General features: G+C 36.7%; 1 protein-coding gene across 2 annotated transcripts; it reads left to right on the top strand.

Moving 5' to 3' along the window:
* The first annotated feature begins 160 nt into the window (after window positions 1-160).
* On the top strand, window positions 161-13504 carry AHG2 (Polynucleotidyl transferase, ribonuclease H-like superfamily protein). 2 transcript variants are annotated; one of them, XM_088976629.1, is made up of 7 exons: window positions 161-825; window positions 1236-1366; window positions 1830-2158; window positions 4825-4938; window positions 5452-5578; window positions 5671-5941; window positions 12588-13504. In XM_088976629.1, exons 1-7 carry the CDS (start codon window positions 461-463, stop codon window positions 13420-13422), a joined length of 2172 nt encoding a protein of 723 aa, XP_088832755.1. In that variant the 5' UTR covers window positions 161-460; the 3' UTR covers window positions 13423-13504. The 2 variants fall into 2 exon arrangements, with proteins under 2 accessions (XP_088832755.1, XP_088832756.1); XM_088976630.1 differs by having other exon boundaries at window positions 202-825; window positions 1914-2158.
* Window positions 13505-27060: the final 13556 nt, after the last annotated feature.

Raw genomic sequence — 27060 nt, 5'->3', positions numbered from 1 at the left:
TAACAGAAGTTTGTCTCACGGTCATACTAAAGGGGATCTTTGTCGCAGAACAAAGTACAGGGGATCTTTATCACAAACCCCATAGTACGAGGGGGTCTTTGTAATTTACCCAAAAGAAAAAAAAAGGAAAATCAAAAGCGTTGATTGTTTGTTTTAGCTCGGCGCTACCACACTGTCGTAGCAAAAGTGACTCGTCCGAGAGGCGAATCCCTTACCAACCAAACAGTTAGTCGACTCCATTTTTAACTGGTTTATCACGAACCGGTCCGGTCCCGACTCCAGTTGCTGGAACTAAAACCAAAATCGCGAATCACGCCGGGCGCGTACATTAGAAAGATCCCTAGTCACCTCTCTCGTCGAACAAGCGGGAGTCTGCAAGAGTTGCTACCCTGTTCCCTTCACTTTGATCTCTCACGAGAGAGAGAGAGAGAGAGAATGAAGAGGAGATGAGCAGCAGAGAATGAAGAAGCCAACGCTGGTTAGGGCATTTTCAGAAGCCCTAACCCTAGTCCGCTCCACTTATCTCCTCACTCGGCCATTTTCCTCTGCAACACCATCGACCTTCTCTGTGAAGAAAGTCACGAAAACCAACTTCGAGTCCGCACTCGAAGATCTCCGTCGCCATGTCCGAGACGCTGACTTTGTCTCCTTCGACCTCGAAATGACTGGGGTTACCAGCGCGCCGTGGCGGGACTCCTTCGAATTCGACCGCTTCGATGTCCGGTACCTCAAAGTGAAGGACTCTGCCGAGAAGTTTGCCGTCGTTCAGTTCGGCGTTTGCCCCTTTCGTTGGGATGCTTCCAAGGAATCATTTGTTGCTCATCCGTAGGTTCTTTCATCTCTTTCTCTAGATTGTTGGCTTGTTTGATTTTAGTGTGATGACAATTCTAAAGTTTCCTAACTCGTGCTAGTTCTTACCATCTTACCTGTAAAATTTCTCATTTTTATTAATAAAACCAACGACAAAAAAAAAAGGTGGAACTTGGATGGATTAAACTATTGTTTGTATTAGTTGAAGTATTATATCGTTCTTATGTCTGTCCTAAAATTGATTATGACAGAATAATTTTGTTGTGTGCTTGACCAATACGCCAAAAGCCTTAAAGCCTTAAGACTGATGGAAAGCGTCAAGCCAAGCACTTTAACATTTAGCACTGTAACAGATTTACATTTGAACCATTTGTCTTATTCCTCCAGTATAATATAATGATATTGATGCTGGGGTTGCTTAGCAGGCATAACTTTTATATATTTCCTCGCAAAGAGCTTACGGTTGATGGTCCAGCTTATGAGTTCCTCTGCCAGACATCCTCAATTGACTTCTTGGCTAAGCATCAATTCGATTTCAATGCCTGTATACATGAAGGTAGTTTTTTGTTTTCCATGCAGCGTATTAACTTTTATTGCTTTGGTTGAGTACTTGGGATAACCATGAAGGTGATGATTATATGATCAAAAAGGGTTGTTATTTGGTTTTGAATTGCCATACGTGAATGTTACATGATCCCAAGATACAATTTACATGGAATAGGTCTTTGTTCTCTTCCTTTTCCTCACCTTGTATGTTTGAATGGGTGAGAAGCTATTGGGCATATAACTATGCCTAAATAATTATCTATTGTACATAATTGACTGGGCACTTCAAATGGGTGTGGAATGCTTTGATGTGGATCAGTCTAATTCCTTAGAATGGTTTACAATGATGGGGAAATTATGCAAAAAAGAAGTATACTTAAGAGATTATATATGTGTTTGATTTACCTTCTTATTTCACTATCTCTTTATATAACACAACCTTTTCAAGAATTTACTATCTTGGGTAATCCCAGGAATATCTTATTTATCCAGAGCACAAGAAGCTGAATCATTGCGTTGCTTGAATTTGGCACATGGCGGTGAGATATCTAATTCAGGATCTCACTTGGAGGATTTCAAAGACATACCATTGGTCAGAACTGCAGATATTCTGTTCACTGAGCGGATGAAGAACAGATTTAGTGAATGGCGTGATGGGTTATTATGCAGCACAACTAGGCAATCTCAACTGGAGGGGCAGATAAAGGATTCAAAACAACAACTTCAGACAGTATTCTTCAAGATGCGCCCAGCTCTTACATTGAATGGATTCACTTCTCATCAATTGAGATTGATTCAGCTGGTATTCTTCTACTTCTTCCTCTTTCATTTGTCTCTGCTTCAGATTTCAATTTGGTATTAACAGTGTGTTTTATCCAATGGACTGATGGAGTCTGGTGGAGGTTTTGTTTATGATAATTCCAGTTCTGAAATGCAATCATTCAGTGAATTAATAAAACTACTCTCATTTATCAACAAAAAATGTAATCATTCAGCTCTAAGCTTATGTTTTATATCAATTGAAATGCAGAGAAGCAATTGAACGATTTCTCATGCAGTATTCTTAATTTCGAATAGACTGAAACTCCTCTACCTTTACATTGGGCCACAGAGAAATGTTGAAATGATATGGTGGCTTTTCTTATTGATGCTTCTTAAGTCCTTTTACATGATTTGATTGTATGTTGAAGTCAAAGGCCCAAGTGACCTGACTTCGGTCAATAGCCTTTCAACAAACTCAATTTTCCAGCTAGATACTTTTAGAAATTTACAAGTTTTCTTATTTGTTCATCTGGAATTATTTCAAGAGTTATTCTATGAATATTAATGGACTAAGTAAAGTTGCCAAAGTGACCCTGACATGATTTGATTATATGTTGAAGTCAAAAGCCTAAGTGTTCCTGACTTCAATCAATAGCCTTTGAAAACAAACTCAATTTGCCAGCTAGATACATTTAGATATTCACAAGTTTTCTTCTCTGTTCATGTTGAATTATTTTAAGAAATATTCTATGAATATTAATGGACTAGGTCAAGTTGCCAAATAGATATTGAATTGTGCTGGCATATTGTTTTGATAGTAAAAAAGAATAAAAAAAAGTCTGATTACAACTGACACACAGGTGCTAACTGCTAAGGCAGCACCTCCATATAAACTAATCACTCCAACTACTTAGCAAAGCATCACAAAAGCAAAGACAGGCAAGTGCTTGTATTTTTTTTTTATTATTATTTTTATTTATCTAAAAAACCCCCTCCAACAGAAATGCTAACTTCAAATCCCCATCCACCTACCACAGACACTACCTCTAGTCTTGAATACTTGTGCCGGTATACATATATGATACATAGATACTTGAATATTTATTACTGGACAGGCGTTGCGGTTTCTGCAGTCTAATTATCAAAGGGATGGCTTCATTGAAAAACTTGAAAATAAAAGCACAATAGAAAGTTAATGATAGGTCACTTGGTCATGATGCCATGATGCTGCTATGGTTAAGGAGGTGGAAGCTTGGATTGTGGCAAGGGAATGAATGGGATAGGTTTGTAAATGGTTGGAGATGTACCAGATCAATTAGAGGAAAATGAACAAAATTGATGTTTGTTCAAGGGCTGATCATGGAATGTTGAGATGGTGATCGTGATAAAATGAGGGCAAAAAGTACTTGATGCTTGTTTATTTGCTGTATTGTATTCTTCTCTGCTATTAGTATCTTTTAATAGCAGGGATCTCTTTCTTCCAAAATGATCTTAACAGAGCTCTTTTAATTGTTGGTTATGGAGGGGGAAAATTAAATGGGGGCCGTGAATAGGGATCTGAAATAAAGATCAGAATGCAGTAGCTAGGTGGGGAATGGGGTGTTATGGTGCTGGTTTTCACCTGCAATTTAAAAGAAATTGCAGGGAGGGAGGGAGGCCTGATTTATTCAGAGGCTATACAAAAAGCTACCCTTGCAGCACTAACCCCCCAAAGCCCTGATTTACAGAAAGATTAACATATACAAAAAGGAATTACAATCTATGTTCTAAAATCGTTTGTGTAACCAGCCATGAAAACACCTTCTGAAAAACTGTTTCAGTCGAGCTGTATTTGTTCTTTCTTGAACATTCTTGCATTTCTCTCCTGCCACAAACACCAGAAAACCACAGCAGGGATCATGTTTTTTTTTTTTTGATAGATAACAGCAGGGATCATGTTCCAAGCCAATATATATTCCTCTTTTGCTTGGTCCTTCAATTCAACCCTTCAACCTTTTATAAACTCCCCCACTGACCTTGGACTCTTGACTTCAAACAAATTCCACATTTTAGACCAAATTTTGCATGAAAAACTGTAATGTAGCAATAGGTGATTCACTGATTCCAATGCAATCTTTTAATGCTTGACCAACAGGTCATGGAGGGATAAGTAGAAATTCTACACTCAAAAGGAACAAATCTGATTCAAAACATACAAACACTTGTATGCTTTATACTTCTAACAATTATCTCTTCCCTTTTATTACCCTATTACAGTCATTTCCTTCCTAACCTAACGTACAGGTAAAAATTAACTATCCGAAATGAAATCTACTTCCAAGTATTCCACTAATAATCAAATCTTTTGAATGTTTTAAGTTGTGATTCTAGATGGGGCTCACAAACAGCTATTACATATTTACATTACTTGACTTTTTAAGAGACATAAGCTACCTCAACATGGACCATTGTAAGTCCAATAGTAGGTCTATCAGAGGCCCAAATGAAGATAAAGTCTGTAGCTTCATAATCACTTTAAATAAATTGCCCAACTTCTGACCCAATTTGCAGGCCAATGATCAAGAAAATGTTTGGGATAGCAAGTTCTTGCTGGAGATTTCTTCTATATTTCTTCTCCTGGATCAAACTCTCTGTCTTGAAAAACTTATATACTAGCTGAAGTTGTGATGTTGACTGTTACTAAGGTGATAGGCTTGAAATATGCAGGTCATAAGAAAGCATTTCAAAGATCTTGCTTATGTTCGTGTGTATGGAGACGACTCCTCTGAACAAAAACTAGTAGTGTACACAGATTCTGAGGATGATAAGGATTTGCTATTGGTAAGGAAGTGATGCTTAAAATGTAATGAATTGCCAGCACCAGAGTTATTTAAATGTTATTTTTTAAGGTGCTGTTGTGATATGAAATGCCATTGTAATTTGAAACATGACCAAAGTGTGTTTCAATCTGGTCCGGTGTAGTACATATTTTATGGGTATCTCATCAGTCTAGTTGGTTTTATCCATTTGAAGTTTAGTTTTACATTTCACAATTTTCTCAAGAGAAAATGGAAATTATGGAATAAGGGTGACAGACATTTGGGAAAATAAAAAAAAAAAAAACATAGAGAAAGAAATGTAAGAAAAACAGAGCAAAAAAGGTGAAATAAAATATTAATCTGTATAGTGAGAAGCATATATTTTTTGCTCATTGTGTGAGAGAATGGGGTTTCTAATGAGTGAATGGCATTGCAATCAAAATTAGAAACAAAAACCACTACTTTCTGAGAGCAAAACTTCCAGCAATTTATTGAAGCAGTGGCTTTCTGTGTATCTTGTTGATCCTGTCTGCAGAAACATTTAAAAGACGAGTTTTTTGAGCAAAAAGAGAGAAAGGTTAAAAATGCATTAGGCTTTCGCCAAGTTATCGATCTCCTTTCCTCAGAGAAGAAGCTGCTTGTTGGTCACAATTGTTTCTTAGGTATATGTTCTTGTCAAATCCTATGTATTTACTTATTTGTGTTGCTCATATCTTATTAGAATGTCCTCAGAGGTTTCATTTATTGGATGCAGATATTGCACATATATACAACAAATTTTTTGGTCCACTTCCTGCAACTGTTGAAGAGTTTGTATCCTCTGTTCATGAGAACTTCCCATACATCATTGACACAAAGCACCTCTTGAATGTTGAAAGTGTAATTCAGCATCTAATGAAGAAGAAAAGCACATCATTATCTTCAGCCTTTTCCCTTTTATGTCCACAGATTGCTTTTGCTTCCAGAAGTTCTGCTTTGGCTTCTCACCCCTTTGTGAAAGTTGAGGTTCAAGTGGACGAAATGAGGTTTGCCCTCCATCTCTCTCTATTAGGATTTCAACACTGCAATATCTAATTGGAAGCATCAATTACAATTTTGCATTACACTTCCTTTTCTTGCACAAATAGCACCTCACTTGCTTTGAATTTAGTCTTTCTAATCTTACTTTTATGCTCTTGGTAGAGTGAAAATTATTCTTGCATTGGGTGTATCAAATGTAAAACATTACTCTAGATCCAACCTAGAGAAGAGGTTGAAAAGCAGCTTTACTTGTACATCAAGTTCATTATTAAAGAAATTACAATGAACTGTACAAGAATCTATTCACCCAGAATGATTCCCAAACAGCCCAATTACAATTCAGCCAAAAGCAATTGTTCCCTATGAACCATTCTGTTTAGACAAATAATCTGCCCTCCATTTGCTCTTCTTCTAACCTAGTTGAAAGTAGCTCCCACTTCCTTGGCTAAAGATGAATTTCCCTTAATGTCTGCCTACAAGCCTAGGCTCCTGGAATACTGCTGCTCAACCAAGAAACAACCTCATTAGCATCCCCCTCCACCTCCCAAGTTTTTGATTCCAATTTTCTTAGCTAAGCGTAATCCTTGCAGTAGTGCCATTAACAGAACACCTGTGCCAATGGGGCATGAAAACAAAGCTTTGATAGCTTTTGTTGGATCTCTAATTACACCTTCAATTCCTGTTGGTCCTGGATTGCCTAATGAGCTGCCATCAAAGTTTAGCTTCCTTCCTGGATTTGTTAGTGGTTTCCATTCCATCGCAACCTTGTCCTTCACCTTAGAAGATGTAGCCACTATTCCCCAAACAAAGCTTTGATAGCTTTTCACTCAGTTTGCAACTTATCTTTATATTCTCCACTATTTCTCCTATAGTATTGCTTTTTTCTTTCAAAATTCTTTAATTCTTTTCTTCCCATATTTCCCATAGAACTAATGCCCTTGCTGCCTTCTACAAAACTCTGCCTCTTTTTTTAGACTGTTTCAGAAAATTTGGGCTAAATAACCCTGCTACATCCAAACACAATTTACAGAGGTACTGTAGATTAGTAAATGGGGAATAGTCCCACCACTTGCTTTTTAAGGAGAACATATATGAGGAGAAAGGTATAAAAAAGGCTTTTTTTTTTTCAGCAAATCACATGTATTTATCTTACTCAACCATTTCCCAATAAAAGGCTTGAATCTTAGGAGAGACAGGTCTACTCCAAATTTCTTTCAGTAGGAAGTTCGTCTCCTAACTTTTTGATTGAACTTGAAAGCTGAAAAAAGAAGCTCAAGAACACAAACCTGTGGGAGCTGCCAAACCAAATCCTACTATCATGATATCATCAACCTGTCTATCCAGGAACATAGACTCAAGTTTGGTGAAAAGGACAATTAAGGAGTTGCATTTCATTTTCTCTAAGATTCCTTCTAAACTCAAAGTCCCAATCCAAGTATCCAACCCAGATGAGGAGGTGACCAACCCAGATGAGTTTCATCTTATAGTTTGACAAAGAATACAACAAAGAAAATTGTTCATTGAGAGTAGAATTATCCGACCAGATGTCTTCAAAGAAAAGAACCTTATACCCATCACCCATGTCATACCTGATAAAACATGGGAATGAAGGAAGAACCTTGTAGATGGATTTCCAAGGAGAACTTGCTGTTGCTGACAAAGTAGGATCCACTTTATCATCCCAGCCATCGTCTGAAACCCTTTTAATACTCATAATAACCTTATGCTAGAGCCTATTCCTTTCTAGTGGCAAACACCACAACCATTTTCCAAGCAAAGCAGTATCCCTCTGTAGCAAATTTCCTATCCCCAACCCACATTGCTCCTTGGCCCTACACACTACTTCCCACTTGACTAGGTGGTCTTTCCTTTCATCCCCTGATTCCCATATATAACATCCCTCATGTATTTTTTCTAACTTTTTTGCCACCCTAACTAGGATTTGAAAAGTGGAAAGGAAGTAAATGGGTAAGTTGGCCATTGTGGATTTAATCAAAGTTATCCTTCCTCCAAGTGAAACATAGTTCTTTTTCTATAAAGGCAACTTTTTTGCAAACTTTTCCAAAATTGGTTTCCAAAACCCTTCTGTCCTTGGGTTGTCACCTAGGGGAAGCCCAAGGTACTGCACTGTCCAGGATTTAACTTCACAACCCAATACGTTTGCACAATGTGTCAATTCATCATCTTGCATATTAGTTCCTTCCATTCTACTTTTCCTTAGGTTCACTCTCAAGTTAGAGATCTTTTCAAATAGAGAGATTAATTCCTTCAAGCTCCTAAGATAGTTTTCATTCCTTTGTTTGGAAAAAAGGATTAAGCTATCTACAAATTGAAGGTGTGTAAAATCTCCTACTTCCCCACTCTCTAACATCTATTCTCCCTATAAAGATAAGCTTTTGTTATAGACCTACTCAAAATGTCAGCCACCAAGGTGAACAAAAATGGAGAAAGTGGGTTTCTTTGTCTCAATCCCCTTTTATTTGGAAAAAATTTCTTGCAACCCCATTAATCAAAATTGTTTAGTAACAAGTGCACCTCTTTATTCATTGTTGGAATAATGTTAAAATAACTTAGTTGCAGATGTTAGGGCCTGTTTGGCTAATTAAAGTGTTTTTTTATTTCGTTTTTTTATTTTTGTTATGTTTGTTATTGTACTCAGGGGCACAAGGGTCTTTTCCCTTGTTATTTCTGTCGCCCTATATATAGAAAAATAAACACTGGCACCGCCAATACTGTTACATTGCAAACCTTCTCTCTTCTCTCCTCTCTCCTCTTCTTCTTCTCTTCTCTTCTCTCCTCTTCCGCTTATCTCTGGCTGGCTACACTGTCAAGATGGTATCAGAGCGGGAATGCTGATTAAAAGAGAGCAGATCGATCAACCCTACTGTCAAGAGAAGATCGATCAACCCAAAGAACATATCAAACAGACTAGCAGAAAAGAAATCTGATTCTGGACTACAGAATAGCTACAACTGGTACAGTTCTCCCTATTTCTTCTCTTCTTTACTCTCCTTGGTCATGTGCCGAGTGAAAACCCTATGAATCTGGGGCGGTTGAATGCTGTCGAACCTATGTAACCCTAGTTTTCTTGGATCGTGTGATCCTGTTCATGTGTTAAGATAACTGTAGGTCAATGCTGACCTGTCTTCTCAATGGTTTGAGTTGACTATAAGTGAGATTGATTAGTGGCTGTTAGATTTTGGAATTCTGGTAGGTGGGGACTGATAAAACTATACAGGTCTGAAATCTGCCGAATATTACCCCAGTTTTTGTCCGGAATTTGGTACTGTTTGTGCTCAATCTGGTTGGTAAACCCGAGTGTGTGGGCGTGAACTGAGTGGAGCATTGTTTTGTGGAGTAAGGAGGGGTCCTAAGTCCGGTGTTTGGGACTGATTAACTGCTTGACCATGTCGACTGAGAATTCTGCTACTTCAGAGATCTCAGGGAGCCACAATGGAGTGAGTGGGGGAATGGATATGAGCTTTCCCATGGCTGTCATTCCCTTTGATGGTCTGAATTACCTTGAGTGGTCTAGGGGGATAAAACTCTACATCACTGCTACGGGGCGAATAGGATACATCAATGGGAGAGTAAAGGAACTGAAGTATGGAAGTGCTGAGCATGATAGGTGGAACCAAGAGAACAATATGGTGATGTCTTGGCTCTTGGTTTCAATGCTGCCACGAGTTGGTAGATCTTCCTGAGGGGAAGGAACCTGTGGGGTGCAAGTGGGTGTTCATAGTGAAACACAAAGCTGATGGAACTGTTGAAAGGTACAAGGCTAGACTGGTAGCAAGAGGCTTCACACAGGTATATGGAGTGGACTATGCAGAGACTTTTGCTCCAGTAGCGAAGATGAACTCTATCCGGATTCTCCTTTCCTTGGCAGCAAATCTTGATTGGGATCTTCACCAATTGGACATCAAGAATGCCTTCTTGAATGGTGACTTGGAAGAGGAGGTGTACATGACCCAACCCCCAGGGTTCTGTGCCAAAGGCAGTGAACAAAAGGTGTGCAGGTTAAAAAGGTCCCTATATGGGTTGAAACAATCACCTCGGGCTTGGTTTAGTAAGTTCCATTTAGCAGTCCAACAGATGGGATTCAAACAATGCCGGTCAGATCATACCCTGTTTGTAAAAAGAGGTGAAGGTAAAATTGCAGATTTTATTGTGTATGTGGATGACATAGTGATCACAGGAGATTGGGAGACTGAAATCCAGAGACTAAAAAAATTCTTAGCCACTAAATTTGAGGTGAAGGATCTAGGCCCCTTACGATACTTTCTTGGAATTGAAGTTGCCCACTCTTACAAGGGCATTTTTATTTCCCAACGGAAGTATGTACTAGATCTACTAGAAGATACAGGCAAGTTGGGGGTAAAACCATCTGATTCACCTATTGAACCTAATCACCATCTAGGAGACAGTCAGGGAGAGTTTTTGAAAGATGTAAAGATGTTCCAGAGACTCATGGGGAGACTTCTGTATTTGTCTATGACCAGGCCTGATATTGCCTATGCACTGGGTGTCCTTAGTCAATTCATGCACAGCCCGAGAACAACTCACTTTGAGGCTGCAGAGAGGATCTTGAGATATCTCAAGAAGTGTCCTGGAGCTGGTTTGTTATTCCAGAAACACAGCCACTTAAAAGTGGAAGTATATACTGATGCAGATTGGGCAGGAGCAGTCAATGACCGAAAGTCTACCAGTGGTTATTGTGCCTTTGTAGGAGGAAACCTTGTCACATGGAGAAGCAAAAAACAAAGTGTGGTGGCTAGATCCAGTGCTGAAGTAGAGTATAGAGCGATGGCTTATGGGGTTGTGGAAATCATGTGGATAAGAAATCTGTTAGGTGAATTGGGTTTCGCAGTAAGCAATCCTACGTCACTCTACTGTGACAATAAAGCTGCCATCAATATTGCTGCTAATCCAGTTCTGCATGATAGGACGAAACACATTGAAGTGGACAAGCATTTTGTCAGAGAGAAACTTGAAAGTGGAGAAGTGTGCACACCATATGTCAGCTCGGAAGAGCAACTTGCAGATATCTTCACCAAAGGTCTTCATCATGTGCGGCACAAAGATTTGTGTGACAAGTTGGGCATGATTGACATCTGTGCTCCAACTTGAGGGGGAGTGTTGGAATAATGTTAAAATAACTTAGTTGCAGATGTTAGGACCTGTTTGGCTAATTAAAGTGTTTTTTATTTCGTTTTATTTATTTCTGTTATGTCTGTTATTGTACTCAGGGGCACAAGGGTCTTTTCCCTTATTATTTCTGTCACCCTATATATAGTAAAATAAACACTGGCGCCGCCAGTACTGTTACATTGCAAACCTTCTCTCTTCTCTCCTCTCTTCTCTTCTCTTCTTCTTCTCTACTCTTCTCTTCTCTTCTCTTCTCTTCTCTTCTTCTCTTCTCTTCTCTCCTCTTCCACTTATCTCTGGCCGGCTACACTGTCAAGATTCATCTACACCCATCTTTAACCAAATCTATAAGCTCTCAATTCCTCTAAAAGGCAAGATCAATCCACCAAATCATAAGCCTTTTCAAAGTAGGTTTTGGACTGCATCTGAATAATGTCCACAAAAGTGAGCTGGTTGCAATAGTTGAGGTGCAAGATTTGCAGCTTTCGGAAAATTTATGGGGATTTAGTAAATTCCCAACAAAGTACCTGGGAATGCCCTTGAGGGCCAAATGCAATGCTAAGTCTATTTGGGAACCTATTATGGAGAGGATAGAGAAAAGGCTGGCTGGGTGGAAAGAAAGATGCCTATCGAATGGGGGTAAATTCACTTTAATAAGAAGTGTTCTATCTTCTTTACCTGTTTATTTATTATCACTTTATTCAATTCCAGCAGGGATGGCTTTAGCAATCAAGAAAAGAATGAAGAGTTTTTATTAGAGAGGATGAAAGGATGGTAGAAAAGTTCATTTGATAAATTGGGGAAAGGGGTGTAAACAAAAGAAGAATGGGGGTTTGAGTATAAGAAGACTAAGAGAACTGAATTTAGCATTGCTTGGCAAGTGGTTTTGGAAGTATGATCAATGAGGGCTTTTTTTTTTCTTCTGTGGAAAAGAGCTAGTCATATGACTGCTCAGTTTGGAAAGGAATTGAGAAGAGCTACAGTTTTTTCAGTAAAGAAATTAAGGTTGAAGTGGGGAGGGGAACCAAGGTCAGGTTCTGGGAGGATTGTAAATAAGCCCTTTTCCTCGTTTTTTCTTCCACAACTCATTTGTAATCAAAATTTTGATCAAGTTTGTAATAAAAATTTGGTCCACAATTTGTTTTCAACTTGTAAACGCACCTTGGTTTTGAGAGACCAATGATGGTAGAAGTAGAATTTTCCTCAACCTTATTATCGGGAGGATCTTTACAATCTTGTATAAACTTCCCACTAGACATTAGTTTATAATTATTCTCATTAATGGCAGACTATGACTACATGATTTATTGCTCAATTTCCTTAGCAGTCTTTATTTTATTGTTTCATTTGATCTGTAGTGGATTTGTTGCTACTATTGGAGGTTTAAACACCGACTTTCAAAGCAGAGACGGTAATGAATTCAAAGTAGTATTAATGTATTACCACAAGCATCACAGGATTACGTAATGATGAAAGTCATTTGTAGAGTGTATCCTTCTGCAGGTCCTCCAACTGGAATTCTGGTGCCAAGCATGAAGCTGGCTATGATGCTTTTATGACTGGGTGCGTCTTTGCCCAGGTTTGCAGACATCTAGATATTAACTTCCAGGTCCTTTCCCTGCCCACAGAATTGGTTAACAGTGAGAAGCTCCAGAAGCATATAAACCTTCTATACCTCAGCTGGAACAATGGAGATGTCATCAATCTGAGCAGTAGAGACATTTCCTCACAATCTTTTGTTTCTCATAACTACATACGACGATACCCGAAGATTGTCTTTTCAAATATTGTCTTAATCTGGGGATTCCCTTCCAAGCTCAAGCCAGGAGAGTTAAGAGAGTGTGTCACTAAAGTATTTGGTCCAGGTTCTGTCACCTCCATCTACTACTTGGACAAAACTGCCGCATTTATTCAGTTTAACAAAGAAGAATTTGTGTCTGATTTCCTTGTCTTGAAGGAAACGTTGGAAAGAAATAATGATCCAATCTCGATTTTGCACCCTCTCTCTAAGCTATTGGAAGGTGGGAAGACTGGTGCTGCCACTTATGAGGTTTATAAAGAGATTTGTAGATCTTCCATTTCTCAAGTATTATTTGCAGATCAGGCCCAAGAGGTTGGTGTTAGTCTGAAGTCTGAAGTAGTGGAATCAAGGGAGGAAGTGGACAATCAAGAATTTCATAGTTTGGGTAGAGGAACTGGAACTCAGAAGTCTAATTCCAAAATTTCTTCCAAATTGTATGGTCCATATCACCATCTTTCATCTGATAAGGTTATGGATGCTTTGTATGTAGCCGAATCTAATATTGAAGAAAAACGAGCTATAACTGCTAATTTGTAAGTCATCACTCGATAATTCATTTATTCTCTTGTATTTTTATTTATCAGGCAAGTTCAAGGCCAGAAGCATGGTATTGCAGTAATTTAGGTTGTGTTTGGATAAACTTCAGGAATTGTACTAACCCAAAAGCGCAAAGCCCCAACTTTAAAAAATAGTTCTTATCAAACGCGCACAACACTTTCTGGCTCATTTTTGTTTCCCATAGCCAGACGTTCAAAAGCAAAAGCTTATTCTTTTCTCAGATGACTTGTGTGAATAGGTCCATGTGCTGGCTGTTCAATTAGTTGTCCAGCTTTTGGACACCCTTTTAGTTCTAGATGGTCTGTAACTTGGAAATGGTCCTACAATTCGTAGCAATAGATTTTACAGTGGAACTCATGGCTGCAAGCTGATCAAATAATTATATGTTAGTATAATAAAACCCTATCTTTTATTTAGGGTTGCAAACGGATAGATGGGATTTTAGATGTACCGAAATCCAAAATTGATTCATTAGTATTTGGATTCATATTGAATCATATCCTTTATATTTCGATTGAATTCGGATATTGAATGGTATTAATAAATTAAATTCGTGAGGATATTGTATATAATTAATGAAATGAATAAAAAATTATTTTCATATCATATCTTGAACAAAATGAATTGAATCTAACTTGTATGAAACTGGAAGCTATGCCTATAATGAAAATACCATTCAAACCCAAGTTTACTGATAGTCATACATTGATACAATATAAATTATGAATATCTATAATTGGATTGAATCAGACAATTACACAATGTTGGCCCCAGCTATTCTATAGTTTTATGTCTTAACTTTTTTTTCCTTTCCTTTTATTTATTTATTTATTTTTTTGCGCATGAAGTGGCTGACCTCAGGCTTGAACCTTTGTCTTAGACTTGCCAGTCCTACTATTATACCAAGTAATGACCCCTAGGAGTGGATCCATATTCAATTACCATTATAACCTTCAACTAGATTTAAATTGAACTTGAATTCAGATAAACAGATACCATTTGCAAACTTATTTTTTACTCTTATGGTTCCTCAGGAGGTGGGGGGGGGGGGTGTTGGTTTGGATGGCTAGTAGATTTCATCTACGACCCACAAGATCTTTCAGTGGATAACATAGTAATAGATGAAACTCCCATCCTACTTAATCACTTAATCACTTAGTCACTAGATTCAGTCACTTTAGCGGTTACCAAAGGCAATGGTTTCCCAATTATTGATCTATGTTTGTCTATGAATTCAACATTCTAAGTTCTAAATCAACTCCTTTGAACGGCTGAAAGGTGAGTGTACAGGATGGGTACTCTTGAAATGGAAAAAAGGAAGGAAATTTTGTTACTTCTACTAATATTATTATTTTTTATGGTTGAACATATTCCATACAGTAATCAGAATTCAGTAGTTCTAGTCTTCTGCATTGCATAAGGTTGGATTTGCTAGCAAAGAAACTGAATGACCAGCGAGCTAGGGAATACGGAAATGCTAGAAACTCGTTGGTGTAACCAATGCTGTTAAACCAACTAAGCAATGGGTGATTTGGCTTGGGCATGTCATCCATCCTAATCCACATTGTTGAAAGCTGAAACAGAAGTCCTCCAGACTCCAGAGAAAACTGATGGGCTTGAAGTGTAGCTTGGCTAGACTTGGACCATTTGAAATGTCAGTTCTATTTAAACTTTATATTCCCAAGCTCAGAGAGTCCATGAGACTGAGCTGAGCTGAGTGAAGCCTTCAGTTTACTTCCGTTTATTCAATTGAGCTTTCTCTTGTGTTGAGCATTAGTGACAACAACCCCAACAGTGGAGATTGTTCCACGTCCCTCCCAATCTGTTTGATCCGATCAGAGCTGTGGTATCTTTTGGTTAATTCCTGAGGCTCATTTACTGTGGTAACTGTGGACATTGAGCATTTGCTTAACCAATAAAAGGAGAACTATCTAAAGAAGAGTTGGTCTACCTATAAAGGATAAGTTAGATTAGATTTGTGTTGGTCTTTAAGACTTGAAGTTGATAGAACAGAGAGATGACCGTTATATTAAGAATCAGTTCTTGATGAGAATGAGTAATTTTGAACCAAAATTGATTCTTTTCTCAAGCTAATTTCGGTAGTTCCAAAGAATCAGTTCCCAGAATGAGTTTTGACTGTTGAGCCCCCCAAAAGGAATCAACTCCAATGGTTTTCATATTTCAAAAATTAAAAAAATCGATTATTAGACTCACAAGATTTATGCCATCAATTAACTTTGAAAGCATGCCAAAAGCAGTCCAAGACACATTTTTGACAAAAAGAAAATGATATCAGGTTAATTCACTTTTGGCTTATTACAGATAAGGGTAAACTAGTTCCATTACTTCAAGAGTTGAACTTTGTGCAGCTAAGGGTGGGACCGGAAGAACACCAATGACAGTAAATTTTACCTCAAAATGCCACCAAAACAATTATTCAAGTCCAGTTGGCCTGTGTGTGCCATTTCAAGCAAAGCTGTGTAGGAATTTGGTGAGTCTCCTCACAGAAAAGTTAGGTACTTGGGTTTAGTAAAAGTTTCTTCCTTGTGAATGATGATGGTATGTAATGACCTTTTCAAGGATCATTTCAACCTATAATCCATGGGAAACAGCTGAAAGAAGGAAGAGAAGCTAGGAACCCTAAAAGTGCAGTTAAAGATACTCTAATCCATAGAAGTGGTGGGATATTGTCATAATCCACAACAACTGGTGAAATAAGGAAAAATAGCTGAAAACCCTAAAAAGGGCAATTAACAGTACTGCTTCGTAGGCTTCATAGAGGTTGTGGGTTGCTATCAAATTTAGCCAAAAATTTACTTGACACTACTTGGGTTGTTAGCCATGGCTTTATTTGATCTCTATGGATAGTCCACTTAATATACGTAGCCAACCTGTTAGCTTGAAGCCTATGTGACAGTTAAAAATGGACAGAAATGGGTTCATTCCAAGAGAACAAGGGAAAGGATTTTGGGTGCATTTTGAAGAGTGTAAAGTGAGAAAGCCCAAATAAATGCTTATTTTGTTTTGGTTGGGAACTTAGAATGGCCTAACAAGAACCGTCCATCCATGTAAGAAAGAGGCTGTGCATCTTTCTATTGTTTGTGTAATGAAGACAATATTGGAAAGGATGAAGAATGAAGAACGGAGTAAAAAAAGTAGCTACTTTATGAATTGTGAAAAGGAAGAAAATAAAGTAGAGAGGCAAACAAGAGTATGAGATGACATGACTACGTTTAAAATCTTTGGGAAAGAGCAAGTATACCATTGTTGATGAACAATGGATCCTATCCTTTACAATCTCCCTCCCTCCCTTTCTCTCTCTCTCTCTCTCTCTCTCTCTCTCTCTCTCTCTCTTTAACTGGACAGATTTCCTTTGATGGGTAGATTAAGATTATTGAATCACAGAGAAAAGTTAATCTTCTTTATCATAATAAATACACGACAATGTGAGGTGGTGGTATCTATGCAAAGTGATGAAGGCCCATCAATGGAATGGGTTTTTGGGTGGAGAATCTGCTATGTCAAGAATTGATTCTATTAATTGGGAAGCTGGTAGAAAAACTCTGTGATGGTTTCTGCACCAAAAACGGAAATCCTGATGTGTACACATGAGAAAGACACTTACACTCGTACTCCAACCATTCATTTGGAACCTTTTCTAATAGGTAAAAAAAGCTTGCGTCTGGGTCTCTGGGCCCGGGAGCCATGCAGCGGTCCGAGGTCCTGTCTTCTTGCTCCACAGATTTGGAAGCTGGGGAATAGTCCATAATTTAATCATGTCTAAGGGGAGAACCACCCTATCGTGGGTCCCATCTCATGTGTATACGTGTCAAATTATTAGGGATGATCATGTGGTCCCAAATCCAGAACAGACCAGACCCTTTACTTTAAGGGCAGGTTAGAGTAAAAGAAAAAAACTTTATCTGGTGGGAGGTTGGAATGAGAGAAGTGAGTGAAACAAATTTTCCAATCTTATCATTTCATGTAAAATTTTTAACAAATTCAGAGGAATATATTTTCCTCATTTTCACTTGAGCCAGAAATGCAAAATCCATACTGATGTGGGTCTTAACTGAAGAGAAATAATTAGATTAGAAACTAAGATTAAAGTATGTATCCTAATTGCTATGATATGGTTCTGTATCCTTCTTCTTTTGGGCCTTCACTTGGAAACCAGTCTTGGCAAGACAGTCAGCTTAGTTGCAGAGAAGAGGAGGCAATGTAATGGAGTAGACAGCCTAGCTTGATTGACACAGCACTGTGGTATGGAAAAGTTAGTTCACCAAACTCCATTGCCCATTTTGGGAACTCCAACCCCATCAATCCAGGCTTTTGAAACTACAGGAATCCACAGGGAGATTTTTAACTGTGTTTAGTAGTGGAGCAGTGGCCTACCTTAAATGTCGGTGAGTTTGTAGGCCATACTCTGGGTGTCTATTGAAGTTTATAGTTAAAGAATAAGGTGGTTCAGCCAGAATGAAATTTCTCTTTTCCTGCAAATTATCTCATCTACACTTATACTCATATCTTCCTTAGTTCTTGTTGGGAAACTAATACACTTTTCCTCTGTATGTGTGGACCAACAAGAACAGTAATACACTAATAGAGGCAATACCACAAAAAAAATATGAATACAAATTAAACCAAATGCCAAAAATAAGTACAAAGAAGAGATGGCACATCAAAAACATTTTACCTGGAAATCATCTCAATGAGGGCTGCAAACAGATCAAATATAATTGGATGTATTTAGATCCAAATTTGATTTGTTAATTTCCAGATTTGAATTGAATCTTATTCATCAGATTTCTGCTGAATGCGAATCGGATTTAGATCGGTTTCTTATAATGAAGACAATGCATTAAGAAATTAAACTAAAAATGATCAAAATATTATATAATGAACTAATTAATAAAAGTGATAGTGATAATGTATATCATGAATAAAATTAATTGAAAATAACTTGTTTGGAATTTGAATCCATGACATTTTAGGCTGTGTTTGGTTTGAAAGAAAAAGTAGGGAAAGGTAGGGACACTTGTACAAGGTTTGTACAGGTTTCCCTACCTTTCCTTACCTTTTCCTTCAAACCAAACACAGCCTAATTAGTAAATAGACAAAGTTCAAACCAACTTTACTAATAGGGGTTGATCCATGTGCATATTAATCTGATTATAAAAGGATCAAAAAGAAATCACCCTTAAGTGGATTGGATTGGAAATTGATTTCAGGTAATCTGGCAAGTTTTGAACTTATGGTTAATGGAGTCATAAAATTACTAGATATAGTCACAACTAGAGGTCATCTATATATCAAGGTAAATATATAACAAGAAACAAGTGGGATGTTAGTAGCTAGTAAATAATGGCAGCATCCATGAAAAACCATGTCCATACTTGTGGTAAGTCTTTTTAACTCAAGTCCCACCATATTTATGCCTACGGTATGGAAGAATTTGGAGAAGTGCATGAAAGAACAGATCTCATAGAGAATCAGCTTAAAAGTCTTCATAGAAGCAACTGAAAATCCCAGCAAGAACATGATAGATAGACAAGAATCTATGGCCAAAAGATTGATGGAGAAACCCTGATGAAATATCACTAGGATGGTCCCATTTGCACCATCAATTTCTTCTGTTTTCAAGAGGAAAAATCCTCTGTTCTTTCTCAGATGCCCATAGACACACTACAGAGTACAAACCTTCAATATTTTTGGTCAGCAAATGAATGGAGGGTGCAACCACTCACAAGAAAACAGAAAAAGAAGGTTGGGCTTTTTATCCAAAAGCATGTGGATCCTACCATGAGTAGTGAAACCCAACATGGCTTATATTTCTTTTTCTTAGTAACCTCTCCATAATGGAGAGATGACAGAAACAGTCCAAACTGTACATCAGATAAGGGACCCTCTTGATCGATGATATGTTTAATTCCTATATTTACAACAAACATACAAGTTACCTTGTATTGGATTTTTCTCAATATATAACATGGCTGAAATTTTAAAATTTTGGGTTAAAATTAAAAGCCCAGTAAAAGGGGTAGCTTGATTAATGGGTTGAAACCTACCATATGAAGACAGCTTGATTACAGCATCTAAAGCCTTTGGAATATCAAAACCCATGAATGACTTGTTGAAGAAGGGGGAAATTTTAATTCTCACACCTCTTACATCTTGGTAGGGTGCAATATATTTTTCAAAATTTGGTAAAGATTTTCAGTAGATCTTTGGGTCTTTGACTCTGGAGCTATTAATAAGACCCGATTTTTCATAGGAAACACGCCATGCCCGTTAGACGTTCTTTTAAGGGTATGGCATGTTTTGAAAACACAAAATATTACAATTTCTCTTCCACACCAAAATCTTGTGGATCGTCAAATATAATGTAATAAATAACTGAAATATTTTATTTAAAATTTTGTTAACGATACATCCACGGTGCAAAACGCCGTAACTATTGGAAATGTGGTGCTGCTCAAACCATGTAATACATAATGGGACCTAGTGGATTCAAATGCACTACACCTTGAAGAAGAGACCACGCTACCAAACACTCCCTAAGTTGGGATTGGCATTGATGGCAAGAAAAAAAAGATCTTTTACAAGAAGCACTACTACTCAATGGGCTATACATTGCTTGACAAATGGAATCATAGGCTAGGCTAGAAGACCACAAAGACCATTAGTTTTAAAGGAGGAATTGAATATTTTATTGAAGTTGAAATAGTAATGTTAAGTTTCTGCCTAGCATGTTCTATGGAATGAAATTATACCATGGTCCTCTTTTGATGGCAAGAGAGCAGAGAGGAAGATCCCCATATATAGTCTCTCAGCTTCCATTAGAGCCTAAAGCCTTCAACCTTCATGAAACCATTTGTTCTCACAAGTTTTGTCATTTGGTCGTACATATAATTGCTATCACTCCACTGCTTTCTTCTTCAATATTTGAGCCACACTGACAGTCTTGCATTTTTGGTCCCTCAGATATTTTCATTTACTGGTGAAACATTTTGAGGCCATAGTACCTTGTCCTGATCCAACTATTAACCAGGTCCACAAGGATGGACATCGACAGAGATAACTGGTTCAGGTTCAGATGGGACATGTGGCAGATATGTTAGGTGCCTAGTGTCATCTAGTTCTCATAGAACTAAGAGATGTTTAGTACAGCCCTGGTGTAAATGGAGATAGTTCTCAGATAATACAAATAATGTCACTCTGATACATTTCTTTCACAGGTTCAATTCAAGGGTGACTTCGACTTTAGTTAAAAAGGAGTTCACAACCAGCATGATAGGAGGAAGTCTAAGTTCTGTTGGATTGTATATCAACTTTCTCAGCAAAATCAAGCCCAGATCACATGGTTTGTTTCTTTGTAATAGGGGGACCGCAGCATCACCATTGTTATCAACATCATCTGATGAATTCAGCGAGAAAGAAAAAAGAAACCTTTGAGGACCACCCATAATAAGCCAGATGATGACTATGATCACTTTTTTTGACTTGAGCTCTTTTGGCCTTGGCTTGCATTTATAAAACCCAAATCTCTCACTCTCCCTTAGTGACAGTTATTATTCTTTTATAGATGTGGTGGGGGAGATATGAATGAGATTGAAGGTGACTGTTTAGGCTAACATAGTCCATGTTTTTGTAGCCCTGTATCTACTAGACCTAACCAACAGCTTACGTACTATGTTATTACCCTCATCTCCTTTTCCCCTAGGAGAAGTAAAAGGGACCCTTCATGAACCAATTTGCGTAAGTCCCAAAGCAGATCCACTGTCTTTATCAGTATCAACCTTTGTGTACTTGGTATAGCTCAAGTTGGGTACATCTTTCACCAAAGCAAAAGATAGAGAAGTTACATATAGTCTAGAGTTAACATTGTTTGGTTAATGAATAAAGAAGGAGGAATAAGAGAATTTTCAATATTATTGTGAAATAATGAATTGGATAGTAGCATTTCACTAATGGGTTATATATATGGTACCAATGTTAGATTGCCATCCATGTACTTCTAATATTAGTGAATTTTTCTGTGTCCTTGCCAATGTTTTAAAAACCGACCTGGAATTTGAACCGTGCTGGCCACTGGTTTCTGGGTCGATGGTTCGACTGTCCTCTTTGAATAGATGGCCGTTCTGACAAAAAAATTAAAATAAAAAATGCCTAAAAACCATTAAAGTTTGACCGCCCGGGTCAATGAATTATTGACTAATTCAATGGTTTTTGGTCAAAAACTGGATTTGGGGTAAAACAAAACCGATTGCCTAGATGGTTTCCAAGCCAAACGGTCCGACCGTCTAAGTCAACGGTAGGGTTCGAAAACATTGGTCCTTGCCTTGTTTTTTTTCTTAAGAAAACCTGTGTATAGAATAATATGTCCTTATGATCTGTGCATATCTTGTTTCCAGATGGTCAAATATATTAACCTAAGCTTGCCATAACTCAAGGATTTGCTTATTATACCCTAGATATAGTATGAACTAGTGATCTGTGTCTCCATATGAAGAAAAGTTATACTTTATACTTTTGAAGGGAAGGTTTTAGGAAAATTCTAAAACCAGCATTTAACAATGTTTATTAACACAAAGTTCTCTCACTACTAAATAGAAAATGCTTATTGGGATGTTAAGAATTTGCAACAAGTGTTGGAGTGCGTACTTGTGATGGAGCTAGCTAGGGATCATGCTCCCTATTCCCTGATCCCTAGTGATTGTCGTCTAGATAGGTTCATGTTCATCATTCTGCTCTTTGGACACCAAATTCATGGAAATTTGAGCCTGGACGTTGTTACTCATTGATAAATGGAATACTTTTATATGGGTATATCTGTCTTCTTTTCATCATTACATGTGAGTCATTAGAAAAAGAGGTCACATTTGTAGATCAGTTGTACTTATGGATGAGAGAGAGAGAGAAATTTGACATCAATATTTGAGGAATCAAAATTTTATAGTACATGTGAAAGTGTAACTTGAAAATTTGACATGGATCAATTTTGATGTTTTATGTATTAAAAAATGACCGACTGTAAGGGCTTCATTGGTACGAATTTTTAGACCAGAAATAAGAAACAATTGGACTGAGAAAGGAAGAAATACAGAGAATTGCCTCTTCAAAGTTCAGACAGTCAAATCTACAGTCCAAATTATTGGTTAGAGATTTAGGTCACATTGGCATGAGGCATCATCTCCTTGGGATTTGAATCCGAGGTCATAACTGTATTATTGGCCTCTAATATAATAGGTATACAATATAAAAAGTCATCCTAAATTGATAATTTAACACATTACCAATACTTACCAAAAACAGAATAGAGTATGATCACTTTTGAATGGTCAAAATCCAAATAAATCATTCTTGAGGAAAATAATCAAATCCATTTTGTGTCTAGCAGTAGTTTCTGCTTGTAGATATTTTAGATTGAAAGTTTCTCTTTTTATGCTGTCTTAAGATATACTTGAAGTAATACTAGTATTGTGCAAAACTCAGAAATACATATTCTAAAAGCACAAAACAATGAAGTAAAACAAAGTTTTTGAGAAGAGAAGGAAAGAGAAAAACAGAATATACACAGATTTATGTGATGGTTTGGCTTATAATTTACATCCATGGACCATAGAGAAGCAAAAATCCACTATAGAAAAAAAAAACCCTCAATAGTTTAACATGACATATTTGGGTCGGACTCATAAGAAGAAAATGACTGGGTGAGGTCCACACCTCTACATCTCTACATCTACCACAGATCTCAATGAAAAAATTCCCTTTAGGTTTTTCTCCACAAATGTTGAGTTGACCCATTGGAGCAAGCAACAAACAAGAATTAGGCACAATTCATCAAATAGGATTGAATGTTTCTGATTTTTTTTTTTTTTATAAAAATGATTAATTATATACAGATAAACTTAATGTGGGAGAAAAAAAATTAATGGAGAATTGGATTGGTTAAGAGGCTCTACAGCGAGTTTAAAGTGAAAATTCAATTGTTTGATTAGATTGTTGGTTTATTAAAATTGAAAGGATTAATATTTAGTTAGGGATTTTGGATGGTACAAGATTTTAATTTATGGTATTTAGGATGAACATGTTAGTTTTAATTATGTACTTGGTATTTAAAATCTCAGAATTCTAGACTTTTTCAAGAGAGATAAAGTAAGAAATTTAAATAACTTGAGTTCTAGAAGTAATTCTGAATATAATGGAGTTGTATGGAGGGTGATTTTTTAATCAGATTGGGGATTTGAACAAATAAGTTTCAAGGAGAACAACTAGGGTTTGAGAGAGAGAGAGAGAGAGAGTGAGTAAGTGAGTGAGAGAGAGAGAGAGAGAGAGAGAGAGAGAGAGAGAGAGAGAGAGAGAGAGAGAGAGAGCAATGCTTTTAAAAAGAAAGAGAATTCCAAACTTGAGTTTTAATTGAATCTTAGATAACTTCAATAGTTGTTTAAAGTTTTTAAAATGATAATAGAGGGAGAAGAAAGAAACAATTCCTATAGCTTCAAGGGGACCCATGATCATCTTTCTTGGGTTTCAACAAAACCACTCCATGAATCAATCATTCATGCAAGGGATTCCACCAGCTATTAGCAACTTGCATTTCCTAACTATTAAAAGCCACTATAACTGTTCTAAGGCAAAGAAACTAAATCTTAAACAAATCAGATGATTTAGCTCAAACTAAGCAAGTGATGAAACCTGAATCTAAGACATGACCCTACAATGGAAAGTCAAGATGAACAAAATAACATTCCTGTAGTAGGTCAAATTATCCTAACTCCTATGTTGTAATAATCCTACCAAATAAAAACTTTCTAACTGGCTTTCTTTAGTTTAGAATTTTCAAAGGCACCGAATGATCATTTGCTAAAAGAACTTGTTTTAGATGAGTGTTTTAAAACTAATCATAGAGATCAGGGTTATGTAAACTCTTTAGTGGTAACACTATTATATTTCAAGAGAGGTTGGTTCTTTCAGTTTATCATATATAAATTTTTGGTAACCCCAACTTGCATTAGAATTCAGCTTGTCTTCAAAAACATTTTCAAACGCATCAGTAGGAGATGGAGCTCAAAACAATTTGTACAGTGGAACTGAACATGAATCAATATGACCATGATAAATAGTTAAGCCTTTAACATCAAAGATATATAGGGTTAATTCCCGTTTCATTTGAAAAAGTCAATAATCTTATAAGCAGTTGTACTTGTAGAAAGGTTATTATCATAGATACTCTTAAGAAAGTATTTAGAAAATATATACACCATAACCATATCTCCTTTATGAAAATTAGCTAAGTGCCTATCTAAATTAGGTCTAGGTTTATAGACATCATTTTTGAAAGCAATTTTGCACCTAACTTCATCATGGAGCTTTTTTCTTTGTACAAACTTCATCATGTATATAAATGATAATCGCAAAAGCCTCCAACTTCAATGCTAGTATTAGCATCTAGTAGCAAATATGCCAAGTCAATAAGCCTTTTAGGCTAGATCTAATCACTCCTTTTGCTGACATACATGCCCCATAAATATGTATTAGGTGGGGTCATGGGAGGTATTTAAGCGACGATAGGGGTGCAAATGGATTGGATCATGATCCGATCCGAAGTCCAATCTTATTTTGTCGAATTTGGATATTCTCATTTTGGATTTTTGAATTGGATCAAATTGGATAATAGGATCTTATTAGAAATCAGATCGAATCCGGATTACCCTTATCCACTCCAAGAGGATCTGATCTAATATGTGTGTGTGTGTGTGCACATGTGTGTATTATTTATTTATTTATATAAATATATTATAACAAATATATATATTATTTGTATTGCATTTTTGTAAAGTTGGTATATTATTTATTTTTTTATAAAAAAACATGTATATATATATGATGAAAATAGTTGAAAAGATATTTGTATTTTTTATTTTCTTTATTTAAAATGTTTATTTTTATTTTAATAATATATTACTTTTTAAAAAATTAAATCAGATTGGATCAGATCCAAATATTTGACTTTCTCATCGAATTCAATATACCCTGATTCGAATCTGATCTGATCCGATCCATTTACATCCCTAAAGGGACATGTGTCACCATTTTGATTGTGTTTACTTAGTGTGCTCACTAGGTGTGCTTACCAGATCCAGACTCAAGAAACTTCCCCATGAATCTGTTGAGTGATCAATTGTTGTAAGAAAAATAAGATATATACAACATAATATCCAACTCAGAAATATGATGATCAAGTGATACCAGTCACTCTGGCTCTTACTAATAACCTAAGTATAGCCATTGTTCTAAGGATGAAGAAGAAAGAATCTACCTGGTGTTAAGACATTTCTAAAGCATATGACAAAAATAATTCATGAATTTCACATCAATTAAATGGGACTTTCTCTTTAATTAAAAAGTAAAATTGCTACATGTGAAGCATCATTTTCCTATTATAGGGAATAAGATGTTAAGAAAATCAATCACTAGAACCATACCCTTTTGCATTTTGTCTTGGGCAAGCCTACAACAGATCATCATATATGGGAAGATCTTGCCATGGCTTATGTGAAATTAGCAAAGTATAGAATCCTGTATTTATCATTTCTACTTTTAGCTAGCTAGTTGAGAAATCCTACATTGTTTACCTAATTGATCAATATCAGCCAGCCCTATCATCACAGCCATGGTCTTGTTCCTACAAAAGTTTCCTTATATAATTAAGGAGGGACATTTAGAAGGTAGAAGCGAGTTCTCTTAAGATTCCTTTTTGGTTGAGCCAGTTTCTTACTTCTCATCTTTAGTAGTGTTTCATCTGATAAAAAATTTCTTGAAATTACTGTATATATACTCATCCACAAACATGGTTCCTTGCTTCAAATTAGTCAATTCTTCACTATTATCATCCTAATAAAAAATATAGGGTAAGTAGGTGCTTTTTCTTCAAAGTTTAATTCTTTATCTCATCTCAGCCAACAACTAGTCATCTATTTCTAGTAGACTGCCTTTGGGCTTCAACATTCCTCCATCAGATTTCAGCATAGTTGGTCAATTTCATTCTAGAAGTATAACCCTCCTACTATCTCCTATATCATACCAATTAAAGTACTACCCTCCAAAGAAGTAAACTAATTAGAAAAGGTTTGAGGGGTTGATTACACCCTAGCTTGTATTTTAGTACTTCTACCTTAGTTTTCTTAGTGATATTATCCATCTAATCAACAACTTCATGCCTAGATTGTTCAACCAATACCTCTTATATATATCTCATTCAAGGCATCCTAAAGGTGGAAGAGCTTGGACTCTAATCGGTTGTGTATTAATGTGGAACAGCACCATTGCTGTTCACAAGTTCTAATTATTATAGGCTGAAATTTTGTAAGCTTAATTATTTTTATAAGAGTTTCATGGAGGATGCATGGCTTAAATAAGTTGAGGGTTTGAACTTTGAATAGATTGGTCACAAGTTCTAAGAAAAATATATAGCTAGGGCTGTAGAGAGAAAGTAGATAAAAGTCAGAAAATGTTGGAACTTCTAAAGTTTCTTCCCTACTTTCTTAATCGGCCTATAAATTTGAGTTTTGATTGGATCTTCCATGATCACAATAGTTGCTCAAAGTAATGAAA

Source organism: Nelumbo lutea, chromosome 3 (assembly GCF_056320005.1).
Source record: "Nelumbo lutea isolate HS-2025 chromosome 3, American lotus-T2T, whole genome shotgun sequence".
Taxonomy (NCBI): domain Eukaryota; kingdom Viridiplantae; phylum Streptophyta; class Magnoliopsida; order Proteales; family Nelumbonaceae; genus Nelumbo; species Nelumbo lutea.
The sequence above is the reverse complement of the archived record's forward strand: the minus strand, read 5'-3'. Positions and strand labels throughout refer to the sequence as shown.